Source organism: Pituophis catenifer, unplaced genomic scaffold (assembly GCF_029215685.1).
Source record: "Pituophis catenifer annectens isolate HBS135680 unplaced genomic scaffold, rPitCat1.0.hap2 SCAF_3, whole genome shotgun sequence".
Classification (NCBI taxonomy): domain Eukaryota; kingdom Metazoa; phylum Chordata; class Lepidosauria; order Squamata; family Colubridae; genus Pituophis; species Pituophis catenifer.
Genome location: NW_027256883.1, coordinates 127,648,534 through 127,665,720, shown reverse-complemented (window position 1 = coordinate 127,665,720; position 17,187 = coordinate 127,648,534). Strand labels below are relative to the sequence as shown.

Genomic DNA, 17,187 nt, shown 5'->3' with positions numbered 1-17,187 from the left:
CAACTGCCATGATTCACTCACTTTTGTGGCCAAAAGGTTGTAATATGGGGCAAAACTCATTTAACAACTGCCTTGCTTAGCAAAGGAAATTTTGGACTCAATTGTGATCATAAGTCAAGGACTATCTGTAAATGCTTTTAACTCTTTTTCATCCAAAAGCAAAGAACATTTCAGTTGAAGTTTCATAAGGTGTGATATTCTCACTTTCACTTTAGATCAGAGGTGGGGAATTATGGCCCCTTTATGATTTGTGGACTTCAACCCCCAGAATTCCTGAGCCTGCATGGGCATGACTGGCTCAGGAATTCTGGGAAATCCACAAGTCATAAAAGGGCCATAGTTGCCCACCCCTGCCTTAGATACAAGGTACGGAACAGAAGGTACGGTTTCAGCAGGTTCTGACCAGTTCTGGAGAACCGGTAGCGGAAATTTTGAGTAGTTCAGAGACCTGATAAATACCACCTCTGACTGGCCCAGCCCCCATCTATTCTGTGCCTCCTGAGTCCCAGCTGATCGGGAGAAAATGGAGATTTTGCAGTAACCTTCCCCTGGAGTAGGGAAGGAATGGAAATTTGACAGATACTTCCCCTGCCACACCCACCAAGCCATGCCCACCAAACCATACCACACCCACCAAGCCACACTCACAGAACTGGTAGTAAAAAATTTTGAAACCCACCACTGGTACGGAAAGAGAATGAGTGTCCTGTCCTACAAATGAAATTATATCTCTGGCAGTCTGCAATCTCCCTTGCATCTCCAGGTGTCAATTAAATGTGAAAAGATAGAAAAACTCCTCCCTGGGTGCTTTTTTCAGATGAGCAAACAGCAGCAGTCAGGGAGATATCAAAGTAATAGAGAACTGTATAAAAGTAAACCTAATTCTAAACCTCATCACTTCACAATAATTTATATCAAAACACCATGAAATGAACTTTGAAAGCATCCTGCGAATGATATATAAAAAAACGAAGGTGCTTTCACAGGGGAAGAAAAATTGTCTGAAATTGGGGAACAGATGTTCAGTTCTGGATTTGATTTGATGTTGATATATATAAAAGTGAAGAGATCTTACTCTGATTATTTCAATTTTACTACTGCTAAGTAAAGTTTAAAAGAAAATGAGACCTCTGAAGCTACCAGCCCGAGTGCACAGATTTTATTCGTAGATGGATTAAAACATTAATATTCTTATGTAATTATTATAAAGATAATAATAGAAAGAGATTTCATTTTAATCTATAAATCTAACTATGGTGTCAAGGGGCACATTAGTGCATAACAATAATGGAAAGCCAATGGAATTATATTGCTAGAACAAGTAGGACAAATAACTGGAAAAATAAAGAAAAAGGTTACATCTGGAATGCAATGAATAGTCATAAGCAAATTTCAGTAAAATTAAAATCGGCTCTCAATTACCAGAATGTTTTCAGCCATGTATCGCTTCCTGGAATGAAGCTAATACTAGTGGAAGTGCTTTGGGATTTCTGGAATTATTAATGTTTTAATTTCACCAAAAGTACATCTTCAAACACTGTATACTCTGGATTAGTCACCTCTGTATTGATTTCGCATTTGGGAAATATTTTTCTTTTTCTCTTTGCTGGTGTTTTCTTTATTTGCTTTTGTAGCTGTTCTGTTTTTCTTTAGTATTTTATAATAAATTTAATAAATGAACAACTGGAAAGGGCCAAGCCAGATTCACATAGTCTCCTTGTCTGATCACAAGGATGCTGCACTATAGATATGACTATTTTCTTATCCTCAAAAGTCTACATGTGGGCAATATAGAGCCTGCTAATGCACATGGGTGAAGTGGCCTGAAATGACATATTCTGTGACACATAATGTGTCCAATTCATTCTACCAGTTTCGTATGAGAACTTCTCCTCTGCTGTGAGGACCTGTTGTGGTCCTTGAAGTTTTCTCCTGTCCTTCAATATCTCCATTGGCTGCAATCATCACAACCTATGTTCCTATAGCTAACTTTTTGTTTTGTTAATAAACAATTGGTCTGTCTGAAGATGAAGACTGTCCTGTTCATGTCTTAATACATATAGCACCATTTCTCATCAAAGGCCATGGATTGGATGTGTGGATATGCAGATTGGTAAAACTCCAATCCATTTTACTCTTTGCTTTTTATTGATAGATCTCCCTCAGCTTTTAAATGAACATTTTTATGAGGTCCTTCTTTGTAGATATTTCTAAAGGAACCTTTTTTAAAAAATAGATAAGCATTCTTTTAGAAACAAAATAGCTTTCTTTCTTTCTTTCTTTCTTTCTTTCTTTCTTTCTTTCTTTCTTTCTTTCTTTCTTTCTTTCTTTCTTTCTTTCTTTCTTTCTTTCTTTCTTGTTTTGAAAAACACACAGGGGACTTTCAAATAAAGATGAGGTTAAGGGATATGTCCCCATTATCACATGATATTATATTGAAACCCTTGTGAATAATTTTGACATACCCATGAACAAATTTTATCTGAGGACAGAGAAATGCTATTTCAAGTCAGCATATGCTGCTTCAGAATCAGCATAGCATCACTGCTTTTTGCTTGAAGAAGTGTATGCCCCTTGTTCACCTTCACTTTCCAGTTCTGGTATGCCAGCATTAATATTTTGAAAGACAAAATAACTTTGCTGCTATGAAGACCAGGAAGGATTTGAGGATTTTTAGTGCATTTGCTAATAATTGTTACCAATTCACACTTCCTTATGTAGAAGGAACTCAAATTGTTTCTGCAATTTTAGTATAAGCACAGAATATATGTAGGACATGCTTGCAATGTATTTTCTAAGGGAAACTATGGCTTTTTTTAGGAATGGAGTGGGACATGAACTTTGTGTCTTGAAAATGTAACAAGGAAGCACTGATTGGCTGGAACTTTGTTATGTTCTGCTATTGGCCAGAAAGGCTTTCTGATATGTAAAATGGAGTATCCCATTGGTCAACGAGTTTCAACTGGCGGGACCTAGGAGGAGGGCCTTTTCAACTTCTGTTCTCCATCTTGTGGAACCTCTTACCTCCAGAGGCAAGGTGAGTCCCACTCTTCTGGATTTTCTGAAAGAGTGTTAAGACCTGATTTTGCTTATCAGCATGGGGGTCTAAAAGTGTGATGCAGCCTGGGGATGTCTGGTGGCCTGAGGACACTCCTGCTGCCTTGTTAACCTCTTAGCTTTTGAATTTTAACCTGATTTATTTTTACTTGTATGTTTTGACTTGTTTTAATTCTGTTTTTAACCTACGTTTCTATTTATGTATTTATATGGTTTTATTACGGTGTTGTAAACCACCCAGAGTCACATAGGTGAGATGGGCAGCTTAGAAACACAGCAAATTTGATGCTATCCATTACAATGTGCCTATGTTGGGGCAGAATCTGCTTCGATGGATCTTGCAGGTCTGTTCCTTGATAAGTTTGTTTTATTCTCTAGTGTGATTCAGAAACTCTCTTTGTTGGACATTCCCATTTGTTTAACTGTACAAAGCTTCCTGTTGATGGATATAGAAGTTGTCCATTTTTCCAATTACTTTTTGATCCTTGGCACTCTCTTTAATTTCTGAAAATTTGCTCTGCAGAACTCAGACTCTGAAACAGGAAGGAATTCTTCCATTCATGCAAAGGTAAGCCTGAAACCAGTCTAGAATTATCTGACAATGGATATGAGTGTAAAATAGCCAATTTTCTAATGTTAAAGGCTGTGCAACAAGCTACTAATTTGGAGATAGCCTAAATAGTTATAGGATTAAAAGATAAACATTTCTCTATGTGAAGTTTTTACTAACCGAATCTCCTTTTGATCCTGTAGATCCCTGTGTACCAGGCAGACCCCTGTCTCCCTTTTCTCCTTGTTCTCCTGGAGGTCCAATCAAACCAATCAATCCAGGATGTCCCTTAAGTAGATATAACAAAAATATGACTTGCGATCAAATAATACAACTGAAAGAATAGCTTCCAGTGGATGATAATTATGTTTTTAGGCAATGATATATGGAATAGTCTCTATGATCTCTATGCTAATGATATATTTCCACATACCTTTTCTCCTTTCGAACCTGGATCCCCTTTCAATCCTGGCAAGCCGGGTGGACCCTAAAGATATCAAGAAAAATAACATGAAATAAAGATGCCAGCTATTTCTGAACTAAGTTCATCAAAGGTTCTGCATGTTCATACGTAATCCCATCTCACAGCATTCAATGGCCAATGTCATCCAGTGTGCTACAAGGCACAAGATGACCTTTAACAATATGCTCTTATAAGGAATTTATCTGAGTAATTCATTGGGCTAATGTTGGCTGTGGTTTTTATCCTGCTTTACCTGACATTTATTGTTCTCTTTGTGATACTGAGCAGGCTTAAGAAGGTCACTTTATTTCAATTCAACCTGCTTTCCAGTTGACATCAGTCTGTAAAACTATACAGAAGCACAATCTGGCTGCAAGTGAGTTTTATTAATTAATGTATTAATTATATCATTCTGATAGCCACTTTTTTCCTGGGAGCTTAAAGTCACAAATGAGCTCCACATTACAGGAAAAAGAAGCTATAAGAAGGTTATAACAGCCTGTGCAGTGTGGTTAGAATGCTATATTGCATTCTACCTGCATAACACACTGCTCGCTGTCAGGAGTTCGATTCTGATTGGCTCAAGGTTGACTCAACCTTCCATCCTTCAGTAAAATAATCAGTAAAATGCGGACCCAGATTGTTGGGGGAAATATGTTGCCTCTGTAAATTGCTTAGAGAGGGCTGTAAAGTACTGTGAAACAGTATATAGGTCTAAGTGCTATTGCCATTGCTTTGATTTCATTGTTGGCTACCGTATTTTTCGGAGTATAAGACTCACTGGAGTATAAGACGCACCTTAGTTTTTGGGGAGGAAAATAAGAAAAAAGCTGATTGGCAGGTGGATCGGCCTCCCGGAATACCCCCAATCAGCTGTTCCCAGAGGTGAATTTTAGCAACAGGTTCCTTGGTTGTGAGCTCTGTGCCTACTTTTTTTTGCTTTTTTTTCTGCCTCTGAAACTCTGAAACTCTGTTTCAGAAAAAACTTTTTCCTGCCTCTGAAAGCCTCCGAAACAGAGCTTCAAAAAAAAAGCCTCTGAAGTTCTGTTTGGGGGCTTTTTTTCTGAAGCTCTATTTGGGGGCTTCTTTTCTGAAGCTTCTTTTCTGATCCTTTTTTCAGCCTCTGAAACCTCCGTTTGAGAAGCTGGGCGGGGCTACATTCGGAGTATAAGACGCACCCAGATTTTCACCCTCTTTTTTGGGGGAAAAAGGTGCGTCTTATACTCTGAAAAATACGGTATTTGTCCTAAGCATCTTTTCTTTCATTTGAAGTCTTTCAAAATTATTTGTCTGAGAACAGGGAGCTTCCTTATTATTAAAGTAATAGAAAAGCATATCATCTGCAACTATGACATTTAGAGGAAACCCTATGATTTTTTTTTTTTAAGTTAGTGCAATATTTTTTTCTCTGTCTGACCTAAACAAAGCTGTATGTCACATATATACTCAATCCAATTCAGGGTCTGGCCATGCTTATTGCTGGAATCCAGACCTTGTTCAGTTTCAAGCTGAGAGAATGAGGTTTTTGAAAAATTATCCACTCCCAGGTTAGAGATAAATGAAGGAAAAATGTTACAATACTTCTTTTGCAACAGTTAAAAAGAAAATGCACATATTTATTTTAGAATGCCAGGCCAATGTTACAGGGAGGGCAGTTACAAAGAAGGATGAAGATGAAAGATAATATGTGGAACCTACAAATAACAGGTGAAAACTATAAGCTAATTTTTCATGTCATGCAACACCAGTTGTTTTCAAATGTACAGAAAGGATATCAACTATTTTATCTGTACAGAGTAATGTCAAAGTGTTCTAAACAGGTTTAGCAAAATAAAGCATTCATTTAGGGACTTCTATCAAGCCGGAACTGAATTATTGCAACTAAATCTGAAAGAAGCAAGCATAGGACTGCAACATAAATCTCACTTAATGCAAGTGATAAGACTCACTTATGAGTAAGTAGGCATCAGAATACGTTATTAATTATTCATTGAACAGCTGCTTTGCAGTGATGAGAAGGCTGTCGATGGTAGGGTAGGGAATAAAATATCTCAGGTTGTAATCCTTTATACACTTACACGTGAAGCCCAAAAGAACTTAATAGGATATCATTAGGAGTAACTGTGTTAGGAATACACAGGTAATTCCAACTACTAACTCTTAACATTTCTGCTTTTAGGTAGCATTAGATGCAAACGTTCTAGGCAAATGTATAGTTCATAAAGATTACACATATATTCTCACCTGTGCCACATTTGGTATTCCTGCTTTACCTAAGGCTTTGTGTTCTGTTCACAAATGCAATACACCTGAGCTTAACAACTGGAGCAATGTATAGAATTTTAGGCAGGAATCAGTGAGTTAAAAGGCTAGATATCTAATTAACATTACTTTTTTTATTCTTATCAAACTAAGTTTGCAAAGTTACATCTGAAGATGGATATAATTAGTAAAGTCTGAATTGGTATTTGATTTAAAATCAGAAGTGTAAGAAGACCTAGGAGCACAGATAGACTCTACAGTAATATGGATGGATTTTTGATGCCTCTACTTTCTACTTCTGCTACTCAAGAATAAATCACAGTTGATCAGTCTTAAAAGATATTGACTAGGACTTTGAAAACAAGCCATACTAGATGCTAAAAGAAATATGACACTATTCTTGTTATATATGTTCACAGCTTTTCAGGTAGTTATAATGCGGTACGGCAATGTCATTCTGTCATATGTTGATATAGAGAGAGTAACGAAGAGTATATTATAGCATGACTTCAATCTGACAGTCTTTTAAAGACTTCAAGCAAAAAGATGAAGTCTAGCAGAAAAATAAATTTAGCCTATGTTTTAAGACAGTTTCATAAACAAAATACTTACCATGGGACCTGGTGGGCCATCTTGACCAGGTACTCCAGGTAAACCTTGTTCTCCCTGCAAGAAGACATAAATTCAGCTTAATTTGGAAGAGCACATTATGAAAACCTGAACCAAGAAAGGAAAAAAATGTAATGGTTGATATACTCACCACAGGGCCAGGAATACCCCTAAGTCCTTCTGGGCCAGATTTTCCTGCAGGACCTTGAGGACCAACTGGGCCAGTTTTTCCCGGAGCACCCTCTGATCCAGCCTCACCCTATGACATAAATATCAGTGTGAATATTCATATACTGTTGAATCAAATTATTTACACATAAAGGAAAAGTTGATAAGAATTCCACAGCCAGTACAAGAAATAATTCTTTACCTGAGCAGAAGACAAGAAAAGTACCCAAGCAGTACCCTTGAGGAGGTGGTAAGTGCAGCTGGGTAAGTGCAGCTGGGCATCCCCTAGGGTCGTGATGGCGAACCTATGGCACGCATGCCATAGGTGGCACACGGAGCCATATTGGTGGGCACGCGAGCATTGCCCTAACTCAGCTCCGGCGTGCGCATCTGATTTTCAGACCTTTCGGGCCCCCCGGAAGTCAGCAAATGGGCCGTTTCCAGCCTTTGGAGGGCCTCCGAGGGGGTGGGGAAGGCTGTTTTCGCCCTCTCCAGGCTCCAAAAAAGCCTCTGGAGTCTGGGGAGGGCGAAAATCAGGCCTACCGGGCCCACCGTGCCATCACATGCCAAAAGCAGGGGGGGGAGCAGGGGGAAGGGTCGCGTGCACATGCTGGGCACATTGAATTATGGGTATGGGCACAGACAAACATGACCCCCCCGCTCCCCCCACTTTTGGCACGCGATGGCAAAAAGGTTAACTATCACTGCCCTAGGGGAAGTGGGGCTGTGCTGAGTTGTGGAGTCCCAGTGTCCTGGGAGTTCAAGGGCCGGGCTGGGCAATTGCCCTCTGCTTCCTAAGGTTCTGGACAGCCTATGCCGCTGTCCAGAGGTTCTCCACATGGCCTAAGAGAGATGGCAAGGCTCCTCTGGAGGACAAGGGTTAGGCACTCTCCCTGGTCTTGCCTTCCTCCACTGGAGACAATGGATCTCCCCAGCCCTGCCCAGGCTACCAGAGGTGCCCCTGACACGAGTGACGTTGAGCTGGCTATGCCCACCCTGGCCATGCCTACCAGGCCCCCCAAGTTCAAACACAACCCTGATGCGGCCCTTAATGAAATCGAATTTGACATCCCTGGTTTAGACCATGCTCCTGCCTTTTCTTCAGAAACGTCTAAAGATTTGGATTGAAATAATATTCACTCATTTTTGGCTAACAAGGATGTACAGAATTTAATGCAAAAAAAGATTAAAGATACAACTGTTACATGCTACCATTTGGATAAATAGACTATTAACAAGAGACAGCCTAGTAGAATAATGAACCTCTCAGTTGATAGCTGCTAGGACTGAAAAGCTTTTGGGATCCAATTCCAAAAAGGTGTTTTGGAGAGCATGAGAGAATATTAGCTGCAGCTCCTTAATGAGTACCTTTCCCTAGGACTGTGTGGCTGCAGTGTGCAGTCACTACATGATTCTGAGAAAATATATTGCTTTAAAATTGAGACAGGTGCTGCTTTCTTCTTTTACATGCTTTAAAACACCTGGGATTTTGGAACTGAAACCAAACCATTTACAGTCCTAATAGGTAGTGCCTTATCTTGTCATAAAAATATCACCACTTCTGGACAAATCAATCACTCATCTTTTGCTCTTGATTTATGATTCATTCATTCATTTTTTTGTTCAGGTTTGAGGTTGCCCAGCTTGACAAGACTCTGGGAAGCTCACAACATTAAAAGCAAGAAATGATAAAACAGTAAGAATAAAGATTGTGTGCATCCAGAAGAAGTAAAGTAATTTTTATAGGGACCCCCACCACCCAAAGGTTGGGACGAACAGCCAAATTTTCACTACTTTTTGAATATTATCAAGGAGGAAGTCATATGAATGTGTAAATGGGGAGGGCAGAAACGTGTTCAGCTTGTACTTAAAATATTTACCTTTGCTCCTTTTTCACCTTGTCTTCCTTCTGCACCAGCTGCTCCAGGAGGCCCCTGTCATAAAAGGAGGAAAATGTATATTAAGCATAATGAGATGAGTTAGAATCAGACTTTATCCCTACTTCATGAAGAGATACATCTCTTCCATAGAAATCTTCACAGGGAATGTGTCTACTCCTCCTCTGGAGGAGTAGAACAAAACTGTTGCTGATTTTGATCCACTATAGCCCTTGGTCCTCTTAAAAATCTCATCCAAAGTTGGAGCGAAAGGATCTTATAGAGCTAAATAAAAACTTGCAGACTGAGCTCCTCGAAGATGGCTGCTGAATAGTATGGAGTTGTTTCTTTCTTGCTGATGATCTGCTGATTTTGCTGCCTAAGTTGGTTTTCTGGCAGTGCTGCTCCCTGGATTTGAATGGGGGCACTTAGAAATGATCCAAGACAACTTTTGGATGGCTATGGACACATTTGGGAAGGGGAGTACTGAAAATTCCAGTTTCCTTTGGGAGTGGTCAAAAAGTCTTCCTGACAGCATTTCAGGTTTTCTTAAGCATGCCCAGGTTTTAATTTCACTATTTATTTATTTATTTATTTATTTATTTATTTATTTATTTATTATATTTCTATACCGCCTTTCTCTCGTAGGACTCAAGGCGGTGTACAGTCAAGAAAAATATAGACACACAAACGTCATAAAATTGCTAATTAAAATTATTACTTAGTTTGGTCAATTAAATAAAACCCAAAATTAGATGACATTTAAAAAAAAAATCATTCACATGTTCATATGTTTAGCCCGCCTGTTGAAACATCAGGGTCTTGAGGGCACGGCGGAAAGCACAGAGATCAGGGATATTCTGTATCTCCGGGGGCAGTTCATTCCCAAGGGTTGGAGCCCCCACAGAGAAGGCCCTCCCCCTGGGAGTCGCCAGTTGACATAATTTGACTGACGGTACCCTGAGTAGTCCCTTCCTGTGAGAACGAACTGGTCGGTGGGAGGCTATTGGTGGCAAAAGACGGTCTCGTAGGTACCCAGGTCCTAAGCCATGGAGCGCTTTAAAGGTGATAACTAACACCTTGAATCGCACCCGGAAGACCACCGGGAGCCAGTGCAGTTCGCGTAGGAGAGGTGTTACATGGGCGTAACGAGCTGCACCCATAATCACCCGCGCGGCTACATTCTGGACCAGTTGGAGCCTCTGGGTGCTTTTCAAGGGGAGCCCCATGTAGAGAGCATTACAGTAGTCCATACGGGAGGTAACTAGGGCATGAGTGACCGTGCACAAGGCGTCCCGATCCAGAAAGGGACGCAACTGGTGGATCAGGCGAACCTGATAAAAGGCACCCCTGGCCACGGCGGTCAAATGATCTTCTAAAGATAGCCGTGAATCCAGGAGGACACCCAAGTTGCGGGCCCTCTCTGTGGGGAGCAAGATCTCATTCCCTATTGTCAGTGATGGTACCAGCTGACTATACCGGGACGCCGGAAGCCACAGCCACTCGGTCTTGGAGGGGTTGAGTCTGAGCTTGTTTCTCCCCATCCAGATCCGCACGGCCTCCAGGCAACGGGACATCACAGCAAGGGCATCATTGGGGTGGTCTGGGGTGGAGATGTATAGCTGTGTGTCATCAGCACACTGATGAACACTCACCCCGAAACCACGGATGATCTCACCTAGTGGTTTTACATAAATGTTGAACAGAAGGGGTGAGAGGACTGACCCTTGCGGCACCCCACAAATAAGGTGCCTCGAGGTCGACCTCTGCCCCCCTGCCAACACAAACTGCGAACGGTCAGAGAGGAAGGAGGAGAACCACCGAAGCACGGTGCCCCCTATTCCTAACCCCTCCAGCCGGTGCAGTAAGATACCATGGTCGATGGTATCAAAAGCCGCTGAGAGATCTAGTAGGACCAGGATAGAGGAGCAACCTCTGTCCCGAGCCCTCCAGAGATCATCCACCAACGCGACCAATGCCGTTTCCGTGCTGTATCGTGACCTGAAGCCCGACTGGAACGGATCCAGATAGACAACTTCATCCAGGTATCAGGGTAGTTGTCGCGCCACCACACTCTCAACAACCTTTGCAACAAAGCGAAGATTGGAGACTGGACGATAATTTGATAATATAGCCGGGTCCAGGGAAGGCTTCTTGAGGAGGGGCTTCACAACCGCCTCTTTCAAGGCAGCGGGAAAGACACCCTCACTCAGAGAAGCATTTATAATCCCCTGGAGCCAGCCTCGTGTAACCTCCTGGGAGGCCAGTACCAACCAGGAGGGACACGGGTCCAATAAACATGTGGCAGCGTTAAGCTTGCCCAGAATCCTGTCCACGTCCTCAGGAGTCACAGAGTCAAACTCTTCCCAGATAACGCTCTCAAGACCTGCCCCCATCTCCTCCCCTGGATCTACCCAATCGGAGTCCAGGCCTTCCCAAATCTGAGTGACTTTATCATGCAGGAATTGTACAAAATCCTCAGCTCGACTTTTAAGGGATCTTCCTGTACCCCCACCTGAAGTAGGGAGCAGATCACCCTAAACAGCGCAGCTGGGCGGTTCTCTGCAGATGCAATAAGAGCGGAGAAGTAGCTAGACTTTGCCGCCCTTATCGCCACTAGGTAGGTCTTAATATAAAATCTCACCTGTGTTCAGTCAGATTCAGATCGGCTTGTCCTCCAAGCGCTCTCCAGGCGTCTTTTCCGACGCTTCATCTCTCTCAGCTCCTCGGAAAACCAAGGAGCTAGACGAGATTGGCATCAGGTCAGAGGCCGCAAAGGCATGACGCGGTCCAAGGCCCCAGTAGCCGCCCTGTCCCAGGCGACCACCAGGTCCTCAGTTGAGTCGTGAGCCAGAGTCTCAGGAAATGGCCCAAGCTCCATCAGGAACCTTTCGGGGTACATCAGGTGCCTGGGACGGAACCATTTGGTTGGTTCCGTCTCCCTGCGGTGGGTGGAAGTGACTTGAAAGTCCATGTGAAGGAGAGAATGATCAGACCATGACAAGGGCTTGATGTCTATATCCCCTATTCTTAGATCATTCAGCCACTGATCAGAGACAAAAATCAAGTCCAGAGTGTGATTCCCCAAGTGGGTGGGGCCTTGAACTACCTGGATCAGGTCCATGGCCGTCATGGAAGCCATGAACTCCCGAGCCGTCTCCAACATCTCACCAGCGGATGGCAGGTTAAAATCCCCCATAACAATAAGTCTGGGGGTTTCCACCGCCACCCCGGCTATAATGTCGAGCAGCTCAGGCAGGACTGCTGTTACGTGGCAGGGAGCCAGGTACGCAATCAGTAGGCCCATCTGAATCCCCTGACCCCACTTCACAAGGACGGACTCACATCCGGCTATCTGAGGAACAGTGGCCTCCCTCGGGCAAAGACTTTCTCTAATGATTGCTGCCACTCCCCCACCCCTTCCCTGAGTCCTTGGCTGATGGAATGCACGGAAACCTGGCGGGCACATTTCCACAAGGGGAACTCCTCCCTCCTGGCCTAACCAGGTCTCCGTAATCCCTGCCAGGTCAGCACCCCCCTCTGAAATAAGATCATGAATGAGGGGGGCTTTATTTACCACTGACTTGGCAGTGAATTTTTTGAATTTCTGCTTTGCTTTTTAACTTTTAAAAGTAGACCGACTGGCTAAATGCTGATTTATTTCAATCTCCTGCTGGACTTTAGCTGTTCTCTTTGGTCTTTTTCTCATTCATTTATTCAATTTATATTGCCACCTATTTGCCCATGGCGACTCAAGGCGGCTTACAGAACCACATTTAAAATAATAAAAACTAACAAAAAGAATCAAATAAATTAATATGGTACAATATAACAAAATCACCCCCCACCTTCCACCTCCGCCCCAGCCACAGCAGATGACATGAGCCATTTAATGGGCTCCATCCCGCTCTGGGTTCTACAGGCCCGCTGGCAGAATCAGGTCTTCAGCGCCTTCTGGAAGTGTATTAGAGTAGGGGCCATTCTAATCTCTGGGGGAATGATGTTCCAGACAGAGGGAGCCACCATGGAGAAGGCCCTTCTTCTGGGTCCCACCAGGTGTATCTCCCTCAGGGATGGGACCTGCAACATTCCCTGCCTCCCCACTCTGATGGGTCGGGTAGATGTGACCGGCAAGAGATGGTCCCACAGATATCCTGGTCCCAAGCCATGAAGGGCTTTAAAGGTGATAACCAGCACCTTGAAGCAAATCGAAACCAATGCAGCTCCTGCAGGAGAGGTGATACAGTACATGTGTACACTGGGGTCTGCACAAAACCATGTGGGCCACTACATTTTGCACCAACAGGAGCTTCCAGATACTCTTCAAGGGCAGCAATACTCAAGATGGGAAGTGACTAGGGCATGAATGACTGTGAGTAGGGACTGTTGGTCCAAGGAAGGGCATAAATGGCGCACAACCCACAGTTGAGCAAAGGCCCTCCTGGCCACAACTGCCACCTGCTCTTTGAGCAGGAGTTGTGAGTCCTGGAAAACCACTAGATTTCGCACAGGATATGATTTTCTGATAATAACAGCCACACCCCCGCCCTGGCCCTGAGGTCTAGACTGGTGCCATGCTCGATAACCCACTGGGCACACTTCTATGAAGGGAACGCCTCCCTCTGGGCCCAGCCAGTTCTCGGTTATACAAGCCAGATCAACATTCTCTTTGTGGATCAAATCGGCAATAAAGCTAACCTTATTGCAAGCTGATCTGACATTTAAAAGCAGCAGCATAAGTGCTCTGCCCCAGCTACTGATCCCAAGGAATGTAGCACACACAAACTATGAACAAAGCTCAATTTACATCCAAACATAGTTTTCTACAAATGCAGGCTGTTAATTAAAATGTCCTTAACAACCTGCCAGAAAGTCCACAGATAAGATAAAGTCTTACGAGAGTTGGCAGAAAGCCCAGAAGCAAGGTTTGCAAAGACAATCCACATTCAATGACCAGCAAGTGAACATGCATTGTTTCCTGCAATGTTTACAAGCTGTGTGCAAATTTAAATAGGCTAAGGGAGTGGCCAATTAGTCTCAAGCCTTACTCTTGAGGAGACCTCCTCCTGAGTAACCACTCCTGCCTTTTGGCAGCTCTGCGTGCTCGTGCATTGAGAAGAGGCTCCTCCACTTCATCCTCTTCACTTGAAGGAGCCTCTGGAGATTCTGAAGGCCCTGGCTGAATCTCTGCCTCTGGCATCACATCTTCTTCAACCTCCTCGCTGTCCGACTTGAGCGCCGGCTGCACAGGCTGCTGGCGCAACACCACACCAGCTTCCTCGTCGTCAGGATCAGCAACAATCTACGCAGGCCGCTGGCGGCCACAACACTAAGACCAGGGCCACCACAGATCTGCTGACCAGTTAAATGAGGTGAGTGCAAGGGGGCAGAACACGAGACCAGTATTAAACACTGAGGTCGTGTTCCCCATGCATGCCCCCCCTTGCTTCCTGTATCTCCCGTTACCCAACACCACTGAAATAGATCACCCTCATCTGCCTTCCCTGAAAACCATTCCATCCCCCATTCCCAACTTTCCTCCTTAAAAAGGGGAAAAACCTCCTCCCACTGACACACTGTCAGGACAAGATGAGCCTTACATAAATACTTATTTATGCTGTTCTTCTAAATAATAAATAAATGAATATCTGGATTTTTGTAGCCCTGATCTGGTAGCTCTAGTAGATGGACAGTTATAGATGTGGTCCAGTGATAGATTTCACTTACCTTTGCTACCAGTTTGCTCGTGCACACGCCACTGCTGTGCATGCGCAGAAGGTTCTGTGCATGTGCAGAGGGTATTTGATAACGTCCGGGCGGGTGGCAGAGCCGCCCGCCGCTGCTACTACCGGTTCACCTGAACCGGGGTGAACCGGTAGCAACCCACCACTGATGTGATCACCTCTGTGTGAAGTGGTAGTGAGAGCAGAGAAGCCAAGAACCCTCTGCAACTGGGATAGATCTTTCATTATTGCAACATAAGACTAATTCTAAAAAAGCATATCTAGCTTTTGTGGAGGAGAAATAGAAAAGGCAGCCCTGGGTTATGTGTTACACAGCCTAGTTGGATGTATTCCTGGGCAACGGACCATTCTCCCCAGAATGTTCAGAAAAGAAGAGAAAAGTTGACGAAGTATCAATGAGTGAAAGAGAAAATATCCATTAATCTACCTGAATGTAAAATATGCACAATTGCCAGGCAGGCCTTTTTTTTCTCACACAAGGAAAACAATTATCTATTTTTGTCAATATATTGTCAGCAAGATATTTCTGTTTCTGCTGAGTTTGATGAGATTTTAGAAACTTTAAAAAGCCACTTCTCTAAGATGCATGCATGCATCTCTTTGATTAAACAGCCCAGCAGGCTAGAACAGTTCTAGTTCCTACTAAGGTTTAAAATATAGCTTTATTTCATTCTTTGCATGACACATGCATCTAGCAGAACTGACTAGTCTAGGATTACAAGTCAGTAATGCATGTCTTAATGCTTAGCTCATATGTGTTTGTGTATGTATATGTATAAGAGTGTGTGCGTGTGTGTGTGTGTGTACACACACACACACCCACACACACACACACACCAAGGGTGGGTTCTACTTACCTTTACTACCGGTTCACAGCAGGGCCGCACATGCTTGCTTTGCTCACGTGCACGTGCGCTCTTCTGCGCAAGCACAGAAGCATTTTAATGACATCAGGGTTCATGGGCGGAGCCTTCCGCCGGTTTTACTACCGGTTTTATAGAACCGGTGCGAACCGGGTGCAACCCACCACTGATACACACACACACACATACACAATGCATGTATGTGTATGTGTGTGTGTATATATATCACCATATCTCCTAGTGCAGAAGTGTGCAAAAGTGCAGAGTTCTGGGAAAAACAGTAGATGAAACAAACTCACATTGTTCATACAACCCATGTCAAATATTAATAGTATATTTTCGTTCTCCTATTTTCCTCACAAAAGCACTCCTGTGAGGTAAGTTGGGCTGAGAGAGTGACTGCTCAAGATCATCCTGCTGGCTTTCATGTCATTGGCTAAGGCAGGACTAGAACTCACAATCTCCTGCTTTCTAGCCAGGTGCCTTAATCACTAAACCCAAATGAAACATGCTTGACAATAAAATAAAATAATTCTCCTCACCAACACCACACATATTTCCACCTTGGAAATTAAACTTCATAATGGATAATCAATATAATTAAGGCTATGCTTAATAAACTTTTAAAACATCCATTATCATTTGTAAGACCATTCCGTACAAAAAGTAGATTAATAAAAGCACAGAATGCAAAACAAAAACAAAACAAAACAAAGGAACAACATATACCACATGTGTATCAACAAACTATCAACAAAGTACTGTATGTTTTCAGTTGCATTTGTCACGACAACCCTAAGTTTACTGTACATTGTATAAAAAGAGATTGTGTTACAAGAGCACTGATATGTTATTTCACTACATGAGACACACTTGAACAAGCTTTGAAATGGTTAGAGCAAATGATCTTGGGGACAGGAGAAACAATACAAAACTTTATAATAATTATAAATGTACTTCTTGCATAATCTAGGAATGCAGCTGCAACATCAATTAGCAGTGCTTAGGAACACTGTGATCGCTAAATTATAAATACAATGAATCATGATTGCCAAAACAAAGGGGAGGGGCTATATCCATTATCAAACAGTACCAATTCTGCACCGAATGCAAAGTTGGTAAATGAAAAGCTCTTGTTAACCCTCATCAGTTGCCAGCATTGCACAGATGGAGCTTCTGAAAATGAAAGATGGCTAATTGTTATTTATCTGTCTTTGCTATGCTTAGATTTTGTAGTGTGGAGGAAAATTTTAACTAGCACAAAATATCTCAGCAACAAGAACATGGAATTAATCTCTTTCTCTCCCCTACCAAAGTCTCCGAAATATGATCAAGTTGTACTGAAATTCAATGAATAAGTCTAGATTAGATACTCTTTTTCAGTTTGCCTATATCATAGGATACTTATAAGGATAACATGGGGAGAACCACTGTTGTTCGAAGAAGGGTGAGAGAAAAATATAAAAGTAATCTGTAGAATTAATCATAAAGATGACTTGTGCATAAAAACTATACCCACAGAACCAGACTGGGAAATCATTTGTTGAGTGAGTGGGCAACAATATATATCACATATGTGGATAAGGTAAGATTG

The 17,187-nt window shown here is 42.7% G+C and overlaps 1 protein-coding gene across 1 annotated transcript in view; it reads right to left on the bottom strand.

Annotated features, from left to right (window-relative positions):
- Nucleotides 1-17,187, bottom strand: part of COL11A1 (collagen type XI alpha 1 chain) — a 297,225-nt gene that overhangs the window by 18,450 nt on the left and 261,588 nt on the right. Inside the window, exons 56-60 of the mRNA XM_070941067.1 lie at nt 8,990-9,043; nt 7,093-7,200; nt 6,945-6,998; nt 4,041-4,094; nt 3,788-3,895 (exon numbers count right to left, since the gene is read on the bottom strand). Coding sequence (XP_070797168.1) covers nt 3,788-3,895; nt 4,041-4,094; nt 6,945-6,998; nt 7,093-7,200; nt 8,990-9,043 — 378 coding nt within the window. The remainder of the gene's footprint in view (nt 1-3,787; nt 3,896-4,040; nt 4,095-6,944; nt 6,999-7,092; nt 7,201-8,989; nt 9,044-17,187) is intronic.